Source organism: Taudactylus pleione, unplaced genomic scaffold (genome assembly GCF_031769625.1).
Source record: "Taudactylus pleione unplaced genomic scaffold, aTauple2 ptg000026l, whole genome shotgun sequence".
NCBI classification, from domain to species: domain Eukaryota; kingdom Metazoa; phylum Chordata; class Amphibia; order Anura; family Myobatrachidae; genus Taudactylus; species Taudactylus pleione.
Genome location: NW_028284428.1, coordinates 10,312,323 through 10,331,728, shown reverse-complemented (window position 1 = coordinate 10,331,728; position 19,406 = coordinate 10,312,323). Strand labels below are relative to the sequence as shown.

Genomic DNA, 19,406 nt, shown 5'->3' with positions numbered 1-19,406 from the left:
CACATTGTTCAGTATCATAAAGCTGCCCATCCATTACAAGATGCGTGAATGACGGCACGATTACGACGCCGTCGTCTCCCGCGGGGTGAAGTGCATACAATGAACGTTCAGATGTTCAGTGTATGCATATCAATCATCCCCGAACATGGCAACCAGACGGCGGTCGTCAGGTTGACCGTCATGTTCGGGCGATGATTGATGTTAAAGACAACCAGCGGATGCGCGCATCGCTGGTCGTTTTTAACCTTTTACTGTCCGATTTGCGGGCGATTGCCAAGTGATGGAGTGATAACCACGGTCGTTATCGCTCAATCGCTAGGTTTAGTCGCCTAGTGGATGGGCAGCATAAGAAAGATAACAGATGTGCCATTCAATGTTTTGTCATTAAATAATGTTAGTACAGGATAAGGTAATGAATACCCATACCTCCCAATTGTCCCGCTTTTGGCGGGACAGTCCCACTATTCAGGGACTGTGCAGCCATCCCACCCACGGGCCACAGTGTCCCACGGGAAGTTAGGGAGAGCACTCTCACTGCTACTCTGCTATACAAAGCAGCGGGTGAATAGATACCACACAAATGGCATCTCTTCACTGTGAGGGGACAGTCTGGGTGCAGTCCAGCATTCCGGGAGTGCTGGGCTCGCCCCCGAGTGATGTGAGGCCACGCCCGTTTACTCCCTTTTCAGATGTGCGAGGGTTCTGATATTCATAATAAGAATGTTGGGATACCTATTCCTCATACATGATTATTTTGCTATATCCACTAAGTACAGATGTGTCCTCTTATATCTTTGCCGCTTGTGCAGCAAACGTGAGCAGGCATCGTGCCAAGCGACTTGCTGCACCATGGTACGCCATGCCATGGCATGCGTTTGCACCATGCAATCCACACAGGTACAGTATCTGACATGTTTTGCAGCAAGCAGTGCATGTATCATGAAGAAATCACTCCAGGGGGTATATTTACTAAAGGTCGAATTTAATCGATTTCAAATCCATCTAAATCTATCAACATCGATGTTGTGTTTCCGGGGCTAAATCACACATTTACTAATATTTAAAAAACAAATCAAAAATCGTCCGTTAGGAAATGTGTGATTTAGCCCCAGAAACACAATATTGATGTTGATAGATTTAGATGGATTTGAAATCGATTAGAAACAATTAATCAACCTTTATTACGTATACCCCTTGGTATTTAAACTAGGCAGTTACATACATTCTGCATAGTGACTCTGTACTCCCGAGAAATTTTTTAAAAGAGATTTTGATGAACATATGTTAAAAAGAATAAGGTTAAATTCTACTTATGTGAACATGCTCCAGGCCCTGTGCTTGTCCAGAGAGCTGAGCAGGGGCTCTGGCGCAGTAAGAAGATACACACTGTTGGGCCTGCCAGTCCATGCATAAAGCTGCACTATGAAGACCTATGACAGTCAGTTACACAACTGATGAACAGTATTGATTATTTATTACCAGATATTTATATAGCACACACATATTCCGCAGCTCTTTTACACAGAATATTCACATCGGTCCCTGCCCCAGTGGATAGGCCCTGCGACAGGGGAGTACAAGGGAGACACTTGTCTGGGCCCCAATATTCTGAGGGACCCAAGCCCCTCAGGAATCTCTGGGGTCAAGTTTATGTGTCCCCCTTGCCTGTGGTGATGCAGTATTCAGCTGGACACAGGCAGTCAGAGGGAGCTCAGTGGCCGGCACAATAAAGTTTCTATTTATTTTACAGATGCCGTGGTTGAGCCATCAATGAAGAGGAGAAGCAGTCAGCAAGTGTGAGCTGGGCTGGAAAGACACGGGATGGGGAGATGCAAGGTTGAAGGCAGGGGCTGGCTGGCAACTTTTAGCCTGGGGGGCAAATGCATGCAGGCGGCCCTGGCAGAGGGGTAGCATGTAGCCAGGGTGCCTGAAGAACATGCGTGCTACAGTGCCCCCCCCACAAGTGTTCCAGGGAGGAGGCGGGTCCATATGGGATTAATGTAAAGTAAAAATAAAGATTAGGAACAGCCCTGTCGTGGTGCCCATATGCAGTGCCCCTCTGTTCCCCAGGAGAGGATCCCCTTATGCAGGCCTCCAGTAGTGATCCCCCTATGCAGTGCCCCTTATACAGTGCCCCCAGTAGTGGTCCCCCCTGTGCAGTGCCCCTTGTGCCCCCAGTAGTAAGCCCCTTATATAGTGCCCCCAGTAGTGGTCCCCCCTGTGCAGTGCCCCTTGTGCCCCCAGTAGTAAGCCCCTTATATAGTGCCCCATTAGTGGTACCCCCTATGCAGTGCTCCTTATATAGTGCCCCCAGTAGCAGTCCACACCCCATGCAGTGCCCCCAATAGTGGTAACCCTTATGCAGTGCCCCTTTAATAGTGGCCCCAGTTGTAGTCTCCCCCCTATGCAGTACCCCCAGTATTGCCCTTTTTATAGAGCCCCCAGCAGTGGTCCCTCGATGCAGTACCTCCAGTGGTAGTCCCCTCCCCCCTATGTAGTGCCCCTAGTAGTAGTCCCCTCCCCCCTATGCAGTGCCCCTAGTAATTGTCCCCTCCCCTTGTAGTGCCCCTAGTAGTAGTCCCCCCCCTTGTAGTGCCCCCAGTAGTAGTCCCCCCCTTGAAGTGCCCCCAGTTATAATCCCCAGTAGTGCCCACCCCCTGTAGTGCCCCCAGTAGTGATCTCCCCCTTGTAGTACCCCCAGTAGTGATCTCCCTCTTGTAGTGCCCCCAGTAGTAGTCCCTCCCTCTTGTAGTGCCCCCAGTCCAGTAGTAGTTCCCCCTTTGTAGTGCCACCAGCAGTCCCCCCCTTGTAGTGCCCCCAGTAGTAGTAGTCCCCCCCTTGTATTGCCCCCATTAGTAGTAGTCCCCCCCTTGCAGTGTCTCCAGTAGTGGTTCCCCCCTTGTGGTGCCCCCAGTAGTGGTCTCCCCCTTGTAGTGCCAGCCTCCCCCCCAGTAGACACACTTAGTAAAAAAAAACACTTACCAGAATCCCCGCTCCCGCCGTCACCATCCGCTCCTCCGTCTGTCCTTCCCGGGCATTATGGGAGAGACGTCATATGATGTCATGACGCCTCTCCCATTGCCCACTGCGGGAGCCGGAGGATGGAGCGGCTCCTGCAGTGGGCGCAGCAGCAGCTAATGAGAGTCTGACAGACTCTCATTGGCTGCTGCTTACAACAAACACACAGCTGGCGGCTGTGTGTTTTTCACTTGTGTAGCGCTGACCGAACTCCGTCCGGTCAGCGCTACACACGTGGTGCAGTCTGTGTCACAGTGACACTGAATGCCCATGGCCCGCATGACGCTGCGGCCTGGGGGGCACATGGCACCCTGCCCCCCGGCCCAGCCCGCCACTGGTTGAAGGGGTTGAGAGACACAGGAGAATGGATGATGCTGAAGAACACAGGGGGGATACGGTTGAGAGACACAGGAGAAATGAGGCTGCGGGAAATAGAAGGGGATGTAGCTGAGAGACACCGGGGGGATGTGGCTGAGAGACACATGGGAGATGAACAGATGACTGCAGATGGAGAGACACAGGGGGGTTGAGGCTGGAGAGACATAAGAAGAGATGGGACTGGAGACACGGGATGAGACTGAGAGAAGGGGGAATGAGGCTTGAGCAACACAGGCAAGGATGAGGCTGGAGAGACAAAGGGGGATAATGCTAAGAGACACAGGCAAGGGTGAGGCTGGAGAGACAGAGAGATGAGGCTGGAGAGACACAGGGGAGCCAATGGCTGACTGGCTTGTATCTACTGGGGAGGAATGGTGGGGCCCAAAAATATGAGTGTACTGGGCCCCAAGATTGCCGGCCCTGCCAGTAAAGATTACAATCTATGTTCCCTACCACATGTACACACACATACACACTAGGTTTAGTATTTGTGTTGGGAGCCAATTAACAAACCAGCACATTTTTGGAGTGTGGGAGGAAACTGGAGCACCCAGAGGAAACCCATGCAAGCAAGAGGAGAATATACAAAGGCCACATAGTTAGGGCCATGGTGGGGGTCGAATCCAATACCTCAGTACTATGAGGCAGTAATGCTAACCATTACACCAACAGTCATGCTCATTTAGGTACTATGGAAAAAAAGATATGTATACATCAAGTTCCAGCTGCCAATGAATTCTTTCATTAGCAGAGTTTGAATGGTTTTTACTTCCTTCTCTATGATGTATAGATATTTGGGGATATAATTAGACTTTCCTTTGTTGTTTCTTGTTATTATTTGCAGCAAGTGACATAATAATGAAATATCTTTTATCAGAGAGATTAATCAAATCAAAGCGGTTGGAGGTATTTTTGGCCTGGATATGAAACGCACAATGTGAGATGTAGAAGTGAACTGATAAAGATGTGTGATGGCCCATATGTTACATAGGATTTATGTTTAGCTTTTTTCTTCAGATGTTGCATATTTACAAAAAGGACTTTCACATATGTACAAAACACCTAATGTGACGGTCCATGTGGATTCTGACAGTAGCTTATGGGAATTTAGAATGGATTTTCCACACTGCCAAGCACCTTTATCTAAATTGATCTGTGTGCAGATGGTGCAGATGGTGAACAATCAGATGTATCATGTAAAATCACTGTCACACTAATCGTAGTCAAATAAATCAACTTTTAAAATGTAATTAGGTTTGAAGGTACTGTACAGGTTAATATTATTAGTATGTACTTTTTTTCTAAAGAACATATTACCTCTTTGTATTCAAACCATAATACTTTAGGTTTATGTGAGTATGCAAAGTTATTGGGTACATGTATAAGTTACACATATATAAGTATATAAAACACAGCTATATGTAAGGAATTATGGAATTTAAATTGAATTCAAAATGAAGATAAAAATCTATCAATTGAATGATATATAAGATATAACTAATAGTATAACAATGAGATAATATAACATTTACCAATGACAAATTACTAGAGGATAGAGATGACGGAAAATTAACTATGTGTAGGAACAGATAATATATATATAGTAAAGTAAAACAAATATGACATGAAACGTGAAAACAAACAAAAAAGATTCACTGTGCTATGTGCGATATTAGAATATATGTATATGACTTCTATGGATGTATATTTTTGTGTGAATCTATGGCTTCTCTCAAGCAGTGTTCACCGGGACTTTTTACTATGTGCAATTATTACAAATGAGGCAGATAATCAAATCAACCCCAAATGTTGGATATCAACCAATTAACACTAAGGTATAAGAAGAGGCGTTTGACTGGACACCCTTATCTTGATAAAGCTCCTGACGAGTGAAATGCATCAAAAGGGTTAATACCAGTTACTGCTGCTGCTCTACGGGCTATCACCGTGCTTTTACGAACACTGCTACCAACCGTTACATAGGACTGCACAGCCTGGACTTAGCCCGGCATGTATGCAATACTAAAGCAATGGTGGGGGTCGAATCCAGCGGGCGGAGACTCATCTGAGGGGAGCACTCATAACGTACAAAAGGCCACACCTAATACACTGCATGCCGCGGCCCCTGCACACACAGAAGTACTGGCACTCACAAGCTCTATACTGCTGGCCCTAGAGCCAAGAGCTCCCTACTAACATCGAGTAGAGCGCTGGAATCAGCCTCCCAGCACGCTGTGATAATACTGGGAGATCAAACAACTACAGACAGTGAGCAAAACACACAACATATCGAATTGCCCATTGAATGTCCGTATCTTATACTTTTACTTAGCGGAGACATTTGGGACAGTGAATTCATGTACTACTTGTGTTTCTAGCCCACAATATAGAGCATTGAGAACAACAGCTGGCACTGGATATTTTGCATCAAATAGTGATACCTTATTGATTGTGTCAATATTTTAATACTCGCTGGTGCAATATATGTGTAATATGTTTGTCTCTCATTAAATATTTTATGATTGAAAGAAGCCTGATTTACTGATCAATCAAGCACTGGTATAGTATAATATTTTCTAATATCTCATATTAAAACTTGTACTAGCGCAGTCCCCCCTTTTTCCCGATGGTGTATACTGTATACTTCTATTTGTATTTTTCCCCGTGTTTTGAAATACGATTCATGTTTTTACTCCCGTGTTTGGCTTTAGTAAATATCTGTGTTTGAAAATCATGGCAAACTCATGGGAATGCCATCTCGGACCGACACGATTCTTAGTAAATTTAGCCCTAGGTTAGATTTTTCTATAGCAAAGTTTTACTTTTACCTTTCCCTGATTTGCTTTGAATGTTCTGTGACCATCATGATTGGAAACTACTAACCATATGTGGGTTCTATCACAGACAGGTGGATTATCTTAAAATGCTTTGAAATACATTATTTGTAAACAGGTAGGCTTCAAATAATTGGGCAACTAATTGCAGGAGCGCTTACCAAGGTGCATTTTAGCAAAAACCGGTGACTACTTATCTAATCAATTGTTACTTGTTTGTTTGTAATTAATTAAGCAAAAATCTTTACAGCATTTTGTGTTGATCAGTTGAAAAATCTCCTTAAATAGCAAATGTGCAAAAAGAGAAAGTGAAAAGAATTACACAGGAAGTGGGGCTTGCAGAGGGGAATTGCTTCCCCTATGGCACAACTTCTGCGCAATTCTTTCATTGTATATCTGTTTGTTTGTGTTATATGCTTAGCGGTGGTCAGTCTAAGCTCACATAACACAGCTTACTTTTGCTGGTCCTTCATTGTCTCAATGATGCTTCTCAGTTCTTTCACTTGTGTCTGCAGCTCTTCAAGTGGTGACTGGTTGTGCTCAGCTTTGTGTCTTACTTCAGAGCTACCACCAAAGGATGGAGAGTTTGACCTGTGACTACTTGAGGTGACAGAGTGGAATGCTGATGGGGCACCAGGAGCTCCATGTGAGAAGCTAACACTTGAGATCAAGCCTCCTGGTTTTGGGGGCAACATAGCTCTGTTATCTGGCACCTGTAAAAGCAACAGAAAACATACATGGCAAACATTAATTCTTATACATAACACAAAGAGCCTATGATCAAGACATGGCTCCTATGTGCAGTAAATCACTAGCACTCAGGCTAGAGAGCAGCCATTTAGGAGAACAATGTAAAGGTGAAGGGATGAGGGGCTGGTCCTAATGTGGAGGTTGGACTTTGTAGTAGTATTTACACTTTTAGGGGTATATTTACTAAAGCTTCTAAAACAGACAAGTGGTGATGTTGCCCATAGCAACCAATCAGATTCTGTGTATCATTTTCTACAACAATAGAGAAATTATAGCTAGAATGTGAATGGTTGCTGCCACTTTTCTGTTTTAGAAGCTTTAGTAAATCTAACCCTTACTGTTTATTCTTTTTTCAGGGGGCAGGGAGGGGGTTTGGGTACAAAGACAGGGAAGTGTGCTTGGTGGAAAATTAGCATGCTTCCTAACTTTATACTTTTCCAAATTTAGATGCAGTGAGCAGGGATGTGTAGTCACGTTATGATGTGTCCTGGATTTGTTATGATGAGATGTGACCATTCACACAGGGAGCATGTTTAGTGCTTCTGATGTGCTAGACCTCCCCCAATCACACTCACCTCCCCTAAAGATATTGCTACATTGCCATGCATGCCTGTGGCAGGGCAGCAGTGAGCGGGACATACTTCCCAACATTCCCACACTCAGGATCAGCAGCGGCTCCAGAGGTGGTGCTACAGCATGGTCCAAAATTTAAATAGTGGAGCTACACCAACTGCCACCCTAAATGCTGCCAAACATCACTGGCAGTTGGTGTGGCTCCCGTATTTGAATTTTGACCACGCTGCAGCCGCCACTGCTCAGGATTAACATCCATTACAATCGGGACTGTCCCATCTAATGTGGAACAGTTGGGAGTTATGAATTAGGCACATGTGCAAATAAAACAGTACTGCAGAACCACATATATTTTGTCAGTTTATGTGTGATGGAAACTACATCAAGCCATCAATCACAGGGTCTATTAATTTCCTCTAATTTATAATTGCAGCTTGGGAAAACACTACAGAATAGCACTTTCTTTTGCTCTCTATGGTCTGGTATGCTAAATACAAATACATAGCTTGTTGTGATCATGCCATAATACCAGACACAAAAATATGCTGTAAATCTGTACTTTATACTGGTAAGTGTAACTTGCTGTAAGTGACTTACCTGCGATCCTGTGGCACATCTGGGGGACTTCTTGGATGGGTCTACTGCTCTCTGTGCTAGATTAGCAATATCTTCCTTATCGTCCTCTGGGCTTGGAGAATCAAAAAAATCTGGACTAGAAAGAGATGACTGCAACAAAACAGACAAACAAAATAATGTAACAATTAAACGTGAGACAAAGGTGAAAATGAGAAAGAAAAACCATATGCTACTTATACTGCAGGAAGAATACTGTATGTTCTAATGACACTGATTTCATATATACTGTGTAAATGAATATTAAAATGAATAACTATTACACTAAGACAAATGTTAAATATGGGAATATATCTTTGTGTCACTTGTAACAGCATTGCAGATGGGATAAAGTCACATTGTCAACAGCTAACATGTCGACATTCGTAATGATGATACCACAATGTTGACAGGGTTCAACAAGTTGACATGCACCATGTCAACATCCTCAGATGAAATGTCACCATGTAAAATGTCAAAATTCTCAGAATGCAGGCGGTTAGGTGCTGCTGGGAGGGTTAGGTTGCATGGGGAGGGTTAAAGTTAGGCTGCAGGGGGAGGGTTAGGGTTAGGCTATGAGGGGAAGGTTAGGGCTAAGCTGCAGGGGGAGGGTTAGGGTTAGGCTATGAGGGGAAGGTTAGGGCTAAGCTGCAGGGGAGGGTTAGGCTGCAGGGGGAGGGTTAGGCTATGAGGGGAAGGTTAGGGCTAAGCTGCAGGGGAGGGTTAGGGTAAGGCTATGAGGGGAAGGTTAGGGCTAAGCTGCAGGGGAGGGTTAGGCTGCAGGGGGAGGGTTAGGCTATGAGGGGAAGGTTAGGGCTAAGCTGCAGGGGGAGGGTTAGGGTTAAGCTGCAGGGGGAGGGTTAGGCTATGAGGGGAAGGTTAGGGCTAAGCTGCAGGGGGAGGGTTAGGTTGCAGGGGGAGGGTTAGGCTGCGAGGGGAAAGTTAGGGCTAAGCTGCAGGGGGAGGGTTAGGCTACAGGGGGAGGGTTAGGGTTAGGCTGTGAGGGGAAAGTTAGGGCTAAGCTGCAGGGGGAGGGTTAGGCTGCAGGGGGAGGGTTAGGGTTAGCTTGTGAGGGGAAGGCTAGGGCTAAGCTGCAGGGGGAGGGTTAGGCTGTGGGAAGAGAGGGAGTTAGGGTTATGCACTAGGGAAAGGGTTAGCGGTCCCCAGAAGCCACGCTGGAGAAACTGCAGGCGTCGGGACTAGGTAGTGACCGCTAGGCCTATCAGGGATGTTAGTTCAACATTCTATCATTTCAACATGTCATCCATGTAGACATGATGAATGTGGACATGATCACTGTTGACCTAACATACCCTTGCAGATCCTAGATCTGTAGTACCACATATCTGTGGATATTATATGATAATACATTCCAAGTGTGATACTACTGGTTTATGCCAAAGAAAATTTGCTGTCACAGATTTTACTCCTAGAATCCCTCCGTTCCTTCAAAATCTCTTGTTTCTGTACCAATCATATGTCTGTATGTGAGAGTGGTCCCCAATAGTCTAAACTTCTTAACTGGAGCGAGCTTACCCATCTGCAAGTACTGAAATTATTATATATAAATAACCATGCAGTGCGTAAGCATTTCTTTATTCAAACATGCCCGCAGGCACAAGCCTCACCGACGTCAGAGACTGGGAAGGTGGACGTCTCCCGCTGGATTTAGGTCTGGATGCAGTAGGATGACTAAGTTTCTCCCCAACTGACACAACAGAATCAAAGCCTTCAACATCTACAAGATAAAATACAGACTTAGCAATACCTGAGTAGATAGACAAGACTAAGGGATCTCTGACACTTGTCAGCTTCTCACTAACACTTCTGAGACTAGGAATTGGGATTCTTTCTATATTACCTTTGAAGGTTTTCTTCACAATGGTTGATTTTATTATTTATATCTTCCTCAGATGTGCAAGTACAGTATATTCTAAAATGTATAACAAATGGAACAATGACATCTTATAATTATATGAGCATGTATCTCAGCCCACATTCCTGGTTACAGCGATGATGCGAATGAACAATGACAGATGATAAAATGTTGGCTTCTTTGGTTCTGAGAATAAATATGGATTGACCCTTTGAGAGCCAATGCCATAGTGTTCTGGTCAGTAGCAGAGTCACACATCGGCCAATGTCACATGGTCACTTACACTGGATAGTGTGCGCAGGCAACAGTCACTGTGCCTACAACAACCAAGGCACAATGTTCCCATGTGGCAGCAGCCTTAGGCCGCTATCAATGTGAAACCAATGTCAGTGACTAAAGCATGTTTGGGTAGCTGGAGGTGCCCATCTATCATACAATACAGGAGATGGGGTGCAGAATCTATACCTTATCACAACACACTCCTGTGTGCTCTGCACCATGGGAGCAGCTTCGGCTATAGGATAAAAAGTGCAGAAATAGAAAAACACACACTGAGTCTGACCTTGCCTTATGGTGTATAGGATTTTGTTTAATGACAAGGTACAGAAAACACGGCCAGAAGGCCTGAACAATTTCTGGCAGCTTCACTGAAAACTAAGTTCTGATTCATTTTTATTGGTTAAATAACAAGTTCAGTTGGTACAGTAGTATATTAATGAACAAGTCATTGTTTACTTGAATCCACCCATTTTCTACGCAGTAGCTAAGAAATATATCTTTAAATGAATTAAAATCAGTGGCTACATACTATGTGAAAACCACCATCCATGGGGTCTGCATCATGTTTCCTGGTTATAGATAAGATTCTAATAACAACAATGTCAAAAGGTCAAAAACAACATTAACAGGTGGTTAAATTAACACATCACTTATAAAACAGCATGCAATTATTTTACAAGCTCAATAACTATAACAAGGCATGACGGGTAGTCACATCATGTGCTCTGATCCCAAGGCTAAATTGTTACATGCAGCACTAAAATCTGCTCCCGTACTTTGCGTCCTGAAACTACTCCCGGAACGCCAGCAATAAAGGCATTTTACACAAAGAAAGATGTTGTAGAATTTCATACACAAGGGACCAAGGGCCTTATTCAGAGGCGCCCGTCCGGTCTACGACCGCACGGCCGCCTCGATGTTTGTCTAGTGCGCATGCGCACGAGGGAGCCGGCTCCTTCGTGCGCATGCGTGAGACCCGCTACGACCGACAGCGCCGGTCGTAGCGGGTCTCTTTCCAAAGGGGGCGAGCTGTCGATGTTGATTGACAGCTCGCCCCGTTTGGAAGACGGGCCGGGGGGGTGGCAGCCCAAACGGAGGCGTTCCCATGGGATATGTTAATCCATTGCGATTGCTATGCCGTTGCAGCACTATATAGGGAGGCCCACCTTACCTTACACACATCCGTAATGTTTAGCAAGACTGAGTAGCCATCGGTAACATCGAGTACAATCGTAGCCTCACGCACACTTGCACAAGCTCTGACCTTACTCAGAAATTGCTAACCTCATCACATGCTGTGAGTACTCAAGCTGCATAGGGCATCGCAGTGGATAATTTATGCACGCCCCTGTAACGGCGTTTGAACGCCATGGCACACCTGCTTTTCGCTGACCACCCCCTGTCACCACCCACAAACGGCACTTCCTGTCAATCACTGTGCGATGGGTCTGCGTAGTCACTACGATCGCAGTCCTGATCGCAGTGGCTAATTTGCACATGCGCACTGCGATACATACGCATGTGGTCTGCATGCGCGCAATGCAACAATCGGCTGATTGCGTGCGTAATCACAGTTGCAATCGGTAGTGAATCAGGTCCAAAGTCTGATGTAGTAATAATATTATTCCTGCTCAAATAGAGCAGGAAGCTCACTCCTGACATCATGAGTGATGTCAGTAGGGCCGCCCACAAACGGCCTCCGTTCGTCCAGCCACCCCCCCACTTACAAAATGGTGCAAGCTGTCGATCAACATCGACATCCGCCCCGTCTGTAGCGAGCCCCGGAGTGAGTGAATTTCTCACTCGCTGTGGGGCTCGCGCATGCGCACTGCCCGGCCATCGACCCGCTTGTGACCGATATGCGCTTGTGTGCGGATCTGAATCAGGCCCATAGATTGCAGCATGCTGCATCAATAACATTTTAACATTTATGGAATTGTGTTAGGTGTGATGTAAGTATTAATTAATGATTGGGTGGAATTCAATTCTTGTAATGTGCTTCCGCACACATACTGTACCTGAAAATTACTGTAGTCCAATATCACTCTATATTCCTTTGTGTGTAAGCGAAAATTGTCAATATTTGGGGAATCACCTGCAACTGAATTCCACCCACTATGTTTAAAGTTTAGGTCTGGCCATGACTCATTTAAATGAGAAACCTCATGCCAAGGGTGGATTTAGGGGTCAGACTGTCCCTAGGCACAACATTACTGCCCCCCTCCCCACAATTTAATTTTTCATTTTTAGGTTATAAATAATGGATTCTATGAAAAACATCCAGATGCAGGAGAATCAGCCACTATGCATTAAAGCCATGGATATTGCAACAGCTGTGGGATCAATACTGTGTTAAATCCCATCAGTCACAATGGCAAAATTGGTGCAGGCTTAAGCTTCATTAGGCAGACCAGATGCCGTCTTGGTGGTGTGACATCACACAGGGAGGAGTATGAGGGCCATCCTTCCCCCACCAGCCTCCACCCCTGCACTGCCCTCGTCCCTCCTCTGCCGTGGTTAGTATTCCGCACCCGCCCGTGTAGCATGTAATCACTGTGTAGACACTGCTGCAGGGAAAGATCTTTCAACTGTTGAGCAGTCCCAGTTGCTCATTTTTTCAACCAGCCAGTGGTGAGGTACTGATGAGGGGGCATGCTGTGCTGCCCCCAGCAAGTGGTGCCCCCAGGCACGTGCTTAGTGGGTAATACACACACATTGGATTAGTCATTGATGAAAATGTGTGGAGTTGGTTATTACTGTCAATTATATATATATTTTTAAATATGATTGTTAAATTAATTTGCATTCACATACTGATGAAGGTGGGATAACCACTGAAACTCTGCAGTTTAAGTTACCTGTGTTTTGTAGTATTATGTTCTGAGTGCGAGTTCATGTGCTCACCTACTTCTCAGTACACAGCAATACGCATTCTAGTGAGAGAGGTATATACAGTAGGTATATTGGTTTTTGGACCTGATTCAGAGATATAGGCTAATGCAATTGCAAGTGCATTCTCTCACGGATCGCAGTCGTTAAAATATTCTAATGCCTATCAAAGCACAACCAAGCATAGGGGCGCCCACTGCGGCCTTCTCATATCCGTCCTACGACCTACAACAGCGTAAACATCTGTGCAGATCGGGCAGCCATACAGCAGATCTGACCAGCTGTAAACACTGCAGACCTCCTTACACGCAGGGAGATCTCATCCTGCAAAGGAAATGGCAATAGCCCATTTATGCAGCGTAAAATGTAAACAGTCCTGTAAAGCCTGCGTTTGCCTAACCACCCCCATTACCTCCCCCAAACACTGACTACCTGTCACTCACTTTGTGAATAGATCCTCTGTACGGGCGTAATCACAAAACAATCGCTGCACGGCAAAGTGCGGCTTACACACATGTGCAATGGCAAACAATCGCTTGGTCTGCGTAAACATTGGCATGGCCTGAATCAGGCTCTTTGTTTTGTAACTATAATTTCTCTTATACATTCTATTAAGCACCACATATTACATCGTTTACATACAACACTAAACCCTTAGACATTTACACCAGCAGCCACTCTCTGCATTATAATTACAGTTTTTTCCTGCACACATTACACTTCTGCTCATACATCTACAATCACAGTTATATCTGTGCTGACACAAGCACTACACTACACATATTGGACCTCATTCAGACACGCTCACAAGTGAGTCGATGTTTAGGCCCTGCGCACGCGTAGTGGCCGCACTGCTCGTGCGCAAGCCCCGGAGCGAAAGAGAACTTCTCTTGCTCCGGGGCTCGCTACCAACGGGGCGGCTGTCAATGTTGATCGACAGCTCGCCCCATTTAGTAGGCGGGGAGGGGAGGTGGTTTCACAAACGGAGGCGTTCCTTAAGGAACGCCTGCTATTTTGTGGCGGCTGCACTGACATCAGCAGTGATGTCAATGGGGAGCTTCCTGCTCGATCAGAGCAGGAAGCTCCCTGGGGCTTGCGGGTGCCGAGACCCAACCTCAAGGGTTTGTCGCAAGCCCCGATGGTCTCGATGGTCAAGACTGGTCGGACGCTAAAGCTGTGGGTGGTAACCCACAGCTTAGCTAGCGACCAGGAGGCTGCACTTCAAAAGACAAGAGGCCGCTCGCATTTTGCGAGTGCCTCTGAATGAAGGCCATTGTGCTATAAGTAACATACACAGGACTTCATTTATGCTGCCTTGCTCTTACATTCATTTACAAATCTCAAAATCAACCTTTATTGAACATATGCCATGAGTCACTTGCTAGTGAAATGAAAGGGTAAATGATCTACAAACAGCACCTGTGTGTGCACACTGTTACTATCAGCATTAATAATGTATGACCTGCATTTTACCAGCCCGAGGGCCTGATTCAGTGGAGGGTGCAGAGCCGATGTTGTTTGCAGTCGGCCGATGTTTTACATCTGCGCATGTATCTGAGTCGTAGCGTACATGTGCTCCGATTGTCTGCGCCCGGAGATGCAGCACGGACTCTTATGCACGGCCCAAGAATGATGGAGCGCGTTCCTGGGAGTTAATAGCTTGTGGGTGTGTCGCTGAAAATGACAGGGTTCAAAGACGCACAGCCGCTCACACTGGAGGCTATACTATACCGATGGTGCGTCTGAATATGTACAGTGCCGGTAATCTACTGTCCTAAGATGCTGCAAGTGGGCGTTTCAGTTGTTTGAAGATCGAAGCATAGAGCCGCAGGTGCGACTACAGCAAAAGATGCCGCCACGGCCACCTCTGAATCAATCCCTCAGTGATCAACAGTCTGTAATATACCTGAGCATTGGATACTGTGGAGAATTACCAAGAGAAATACTGTGGTCATTTACTATGTGCAAAATAGCCAATCACAGTGCAAACCTCTCTGTTAGTGCCCTGCTCCTTTATTTTCACATGTGCACCAAGTTTTCCACCAGAGCACATTGGTTATGGGGCCAAGGTAGCAGAAGAACAAAAATTTCCATCGCTCAATGGAAGGAGGAGGAGCGAAGGTAAATTGGGGCTACACCTAGTTTTGCTGACCTGTCCAAAATTGAGATTTAATTTTGAGGCATGAACATGTTGAAATTAGATAAAAGTGTGGTGATTATTGCACTAGGGCCTGACGATTGCAGCTGCGATTACGCACGAAGGTCTGTTGTGAAAATATGCTAATAACTGCAATCACAAAGCTATTACAGAGATGCTCACTACTGCTTTTGCACATCTGTAATACCTTGCAAACCTGCATATACATCAGGAACATCGAGTAACATCGTACCCTCACGTACAATTACAACAGGTCTGACCTTATTTAGAAATTGCTAACCTCGTTGCACGCAGTAAGTACACAAGCTGCGTATGCCGTCTCAGTAGCTAATTTATGCATGCCCATGCAACGGCGTTCAAATGGACTGGCACGCCAGCGTTTCTCCGACCACTCCCCTGTCACCCCCCCCAAAAGCTGACGTTCCATCCCTCTGTCTGCGATGGCTTTGTATCTGCGTGAGTGATCGCAATGCTAACTCTCACATGCGCATTGCGGTGCACCATTGACCGATCTGCGTACGCAGTTGCAATTGCGATCTGTGATTAATCAGGCCCTGGGTTCGAGTTTTGTCCTATATTGTTCAGGGGATGTGTCTTGCGCCTTACAAATGTACTGTATTGGAGAAGCACAAAACTATAACATGTAATAACAAACATAGGGCATGATTCAGAGCCAGATGCTATTTGCGGACGGTCATTCAGGAAAAGGGGGTGGCTATTCAAATGAACCGTTCGCTCTTTGCGGTCTGTTGACGCCTCCATGTCTGAACGAGCGAACAAAACTTGCGGTCGTTTTTTGAATAACTACGCCCCCTGGCCGCTCGCATGCTACGTCATGTCCGCTATTTATTAGATTAATCGAGTACATCGACCAGCGTATGAACTGCTCGCTATTCTTGTGGTTGGTTTTTCCTACCACAATCTTGCGAGCAGTTCTGACTATAAAATAACCCAGTGACGTGGTCAATGACGCTGCTGTATTAATTATGCACACCCATAAAACGCCCGTTTTGACCTTTAAGCACGCCTGCGTTCTGATCTCCACTCCTCGTTTTCAAGCACCTTCCCCTGTTACCACCCACATACGCCTCCTCCTGTCACTCAAAATAGCAGGCATTCGCTATTTAGCGAACAAACGATTTTCGGCCGCACTGACTGGTTCGCGCATGTGTATTAAAATCCGTACGCATGCGCAGTTGCGCAAACCGCTCGGAACGAACGAGCAGCCGCTTACGAGCGGCTCTGAATCAGGCCCATAGTCCAGATGTAAACCATAATTGAGACAAACCACAAAAACAAACAGTATGCAGAAGTAGCAAAAAGGAAAACTTTAATTAAGTAAAGGAATGTTTTTTTAAATTGTCATGAGGTTGGACATTGACACTTTTTCACAGGGCACAGCTTTAGATTATACTGCCTGAATGCAATCATCTAGTTCAAAGGTTCCCAAGCGCGGTCCTCAGGACACCCCAACAGTTCAGGTTGTAGAGTTATCCATGGTTGAGCATAGCTTGTGAAGGTGTGTCCAAGAATGGAAAGTTGAAATGTATCTTATTCTAATTAGTCCAGAACAGCGTGTAGCAGGGCGCCCTGTGATGGCTCACTCTGCCCCCAACGCGTGTGATGCCATGAAGTCAGGTCTGGGGGAGCACAAAGATGGGCACTGGGCATGTCTTTCTTCCAAGGACCGTGCAGCCACCCCAGATCTGCACTCTGGGCGGTGGCACACACCCGTCTTTATGGCCCTGGTACAGAAAGGGGCACTAAGGCAAAAGAAACCGAAGTAGCATTCATATAGTAGAGCTTGGCATTCACACTGTATAATGTATGCAGGCAAACCGTCTAGTTGCTAGACGTCTAGGCTAAAATTTATGGACAATGTGTACCTACCTTAAGGGGTGTTGTAATATTAAACTATATTGTATAGCTACATGGAGTAGTTTGCTTTTTATTTGTGTGGGTGTGTAAAGGTTACAGACAGCAGCATTTTACAGATAAATATCAACATGTTTACGTTATAAATAGTCACTAGGTGTGATTCAGCAGCCAAGAGTAATATTTAGATTTAATTCCACTCATTTAGATTCCACCATTAACCGACACACTAAAGTAGACTACACTGAAGATATTACTGTATATACACTACATGGCCAAAAGCGTGTGGACAACTGAACATCACACACATACTGGACAGTAAGTAGTTTTTGAACATCTTGTTCCAAAATTATTGACATTAATGTGGATTTGGTCCCCACTTTGCTACTATAAAAGCCTCCTCTTTTCTGTGTGAATTTGCACCCATTCAGCCAATAGAGCATTAGTGAAGTTGGCCACTGATGTTGGGCAATAAGGTCTCGCTCACAGTCGTTGTGCCAATTCATCCCAAATTTTTTGATGGCAGATACATCTGCCTGTAAGTTCCATTTTTAAAATTTTAACTTCCTTAATGGGAGTACATCTGTGTAGGTTCAACCTTTAAAAATATATGCAACTGCATATACTGACAGCCATTTAGAAGTGGGTGCATTTGCGTCAAAGGTGCAGGTGTAAAATACATTGCCCAAAAAAGGGCATTTCTGTGGTTATTTGGAGCTATACATATCATATATGTTCTATTATCATGCAGTACCATGCCAGAGACACAACCATTGAATGGTTAGTAACGGTTACACTCCATGTTGCATCTAACAACTATTAATTACATTGATACAACATAGTTAATTTATAAGATGTATCAATGAACTACAGTATATTGTATACTACTAACCAATTAGATTGATTCTCTCCTCTGACCAATCAGAGCGAAGCTTTTCTACATTGCTCAGCAGTGACAGGCCTGCAACAGTGTTCCTCAAAAAGCACTTTGCGTCATGTATATAGATTTTAAAAAAATCTTTAAGGATTAAAAGCATACAGAAGAGGACCTCCACCAAGGATTTATGTGTGTAATAAATTGGTGAAAGATGGTGTTGTAGATAAATGCTATTTATAAAATACTCACTGGGCTGAGTCTCCAGACACAAGGAAGCGCAAGTGAGGGACACGCAAAAAGTTTAAAATTAACGCATACTGTAGATATGCTTAAAAATAGGCCTTGTGTCCAATTTTAAATGAACAACATTTTATATATAAAATGTATAGGTTTGTTTGTCTGGTTATGCAATCAGACACCACTGCATTGATTGGGATGAAACAAACGCGAGGTGGTCTAGTTGGATCCTGGCCAGATATTAGAGGGTTAGGGTTCCAGTCGGCCCTCCTGTTGGTGTACGATGGGCAGAACTTTGTCCCGGAGAGCCTTTTCTGAGCCTTCCACTGGATGGATTTGGATGAAAACTTCACAGAGGGGTGACAATTCGTCTGGGAATCCTAATGGAGTGGTTGGGGTCCCGGTCGGGACCTCAAGGCGGAGTGCGCTGGGCAGAACTTTGACCCAGGGAGCCTTTTCTGGGCCTTCCACTGGATGGATTTGGACGACATCACATAATAAAACTTAATAACTTGAAGATTACTTCAGCTAGTACTGTAAACATTTTTTACATCAAACTGAAGTAGCACTGATCCTTGTAGCTGTCCCTATGCATGACACAATTTTTATTTTTTTGCTACGCACCAATGCTAACACACTGTACTATACAAAACTAGAATCAGGAATAAATATGGGTATGTTTTATTCCAAAATGAATTATAGCTCATTTACAATGAGTTCCCTTACATAAATATAAATGCTTGTTACGGGCTGTTTAATACGATAATAAAGGTATGTATTAAATAGTTTTTTCTTCCAATCAGTAATTTTTTTTTTTGCCATGCCATAAAGAATAACCATGTAACATATTGGATGTGGAAACGATGGTCAAGGGTTTATAGAATTGAAAGGGCCCATCCCTCCGAAGCATACAGTATATCATGGACACACAAGAGATGTCTGATGGAGAAAATCATTAAAAAAAATAAAGTAAGAAATATGTACCATGAGAGAAAAGCTCAATTTGATATAATGATGAGTCATTATCCCTAGTAATGACACATTGGGGTA

General features: G+C 44.9%; 1 protein-coding gene across 2 annotated transcripts in view; it reads right to left on the bottom strand.

Annotated features, from left to right (window-relative positions):
* SH3KBP1 (SH3 domain containing kinase binding protein 1) overlaps positions 1–19,406 on the bottom strand; it is a 509,392-nt gene that overhangs the window by 7,914 nt on the left and 482,072 nt on the right. For both annotated transcript variants that reach the window (XM_088451614.1, XM_088451615.1), the window contains 3 exons: positions 9,794–9,903; positions 8,151–8,279; positions 6,687–6,943 (listed from right to left, as the gene is read on the bottom strand). In XM_088451614.1, the coding sequence (XP_088307740.1) occupies positions 6,687–6,943; positions 8,151–8,279; positions 9,794–9,903 (496 nt within the window). The remainder of the gene's footprint in view (positions 1–6,686; positions 6,944–8,150; positions 8,280–9,793; positions 9,904–19,406) is intronic.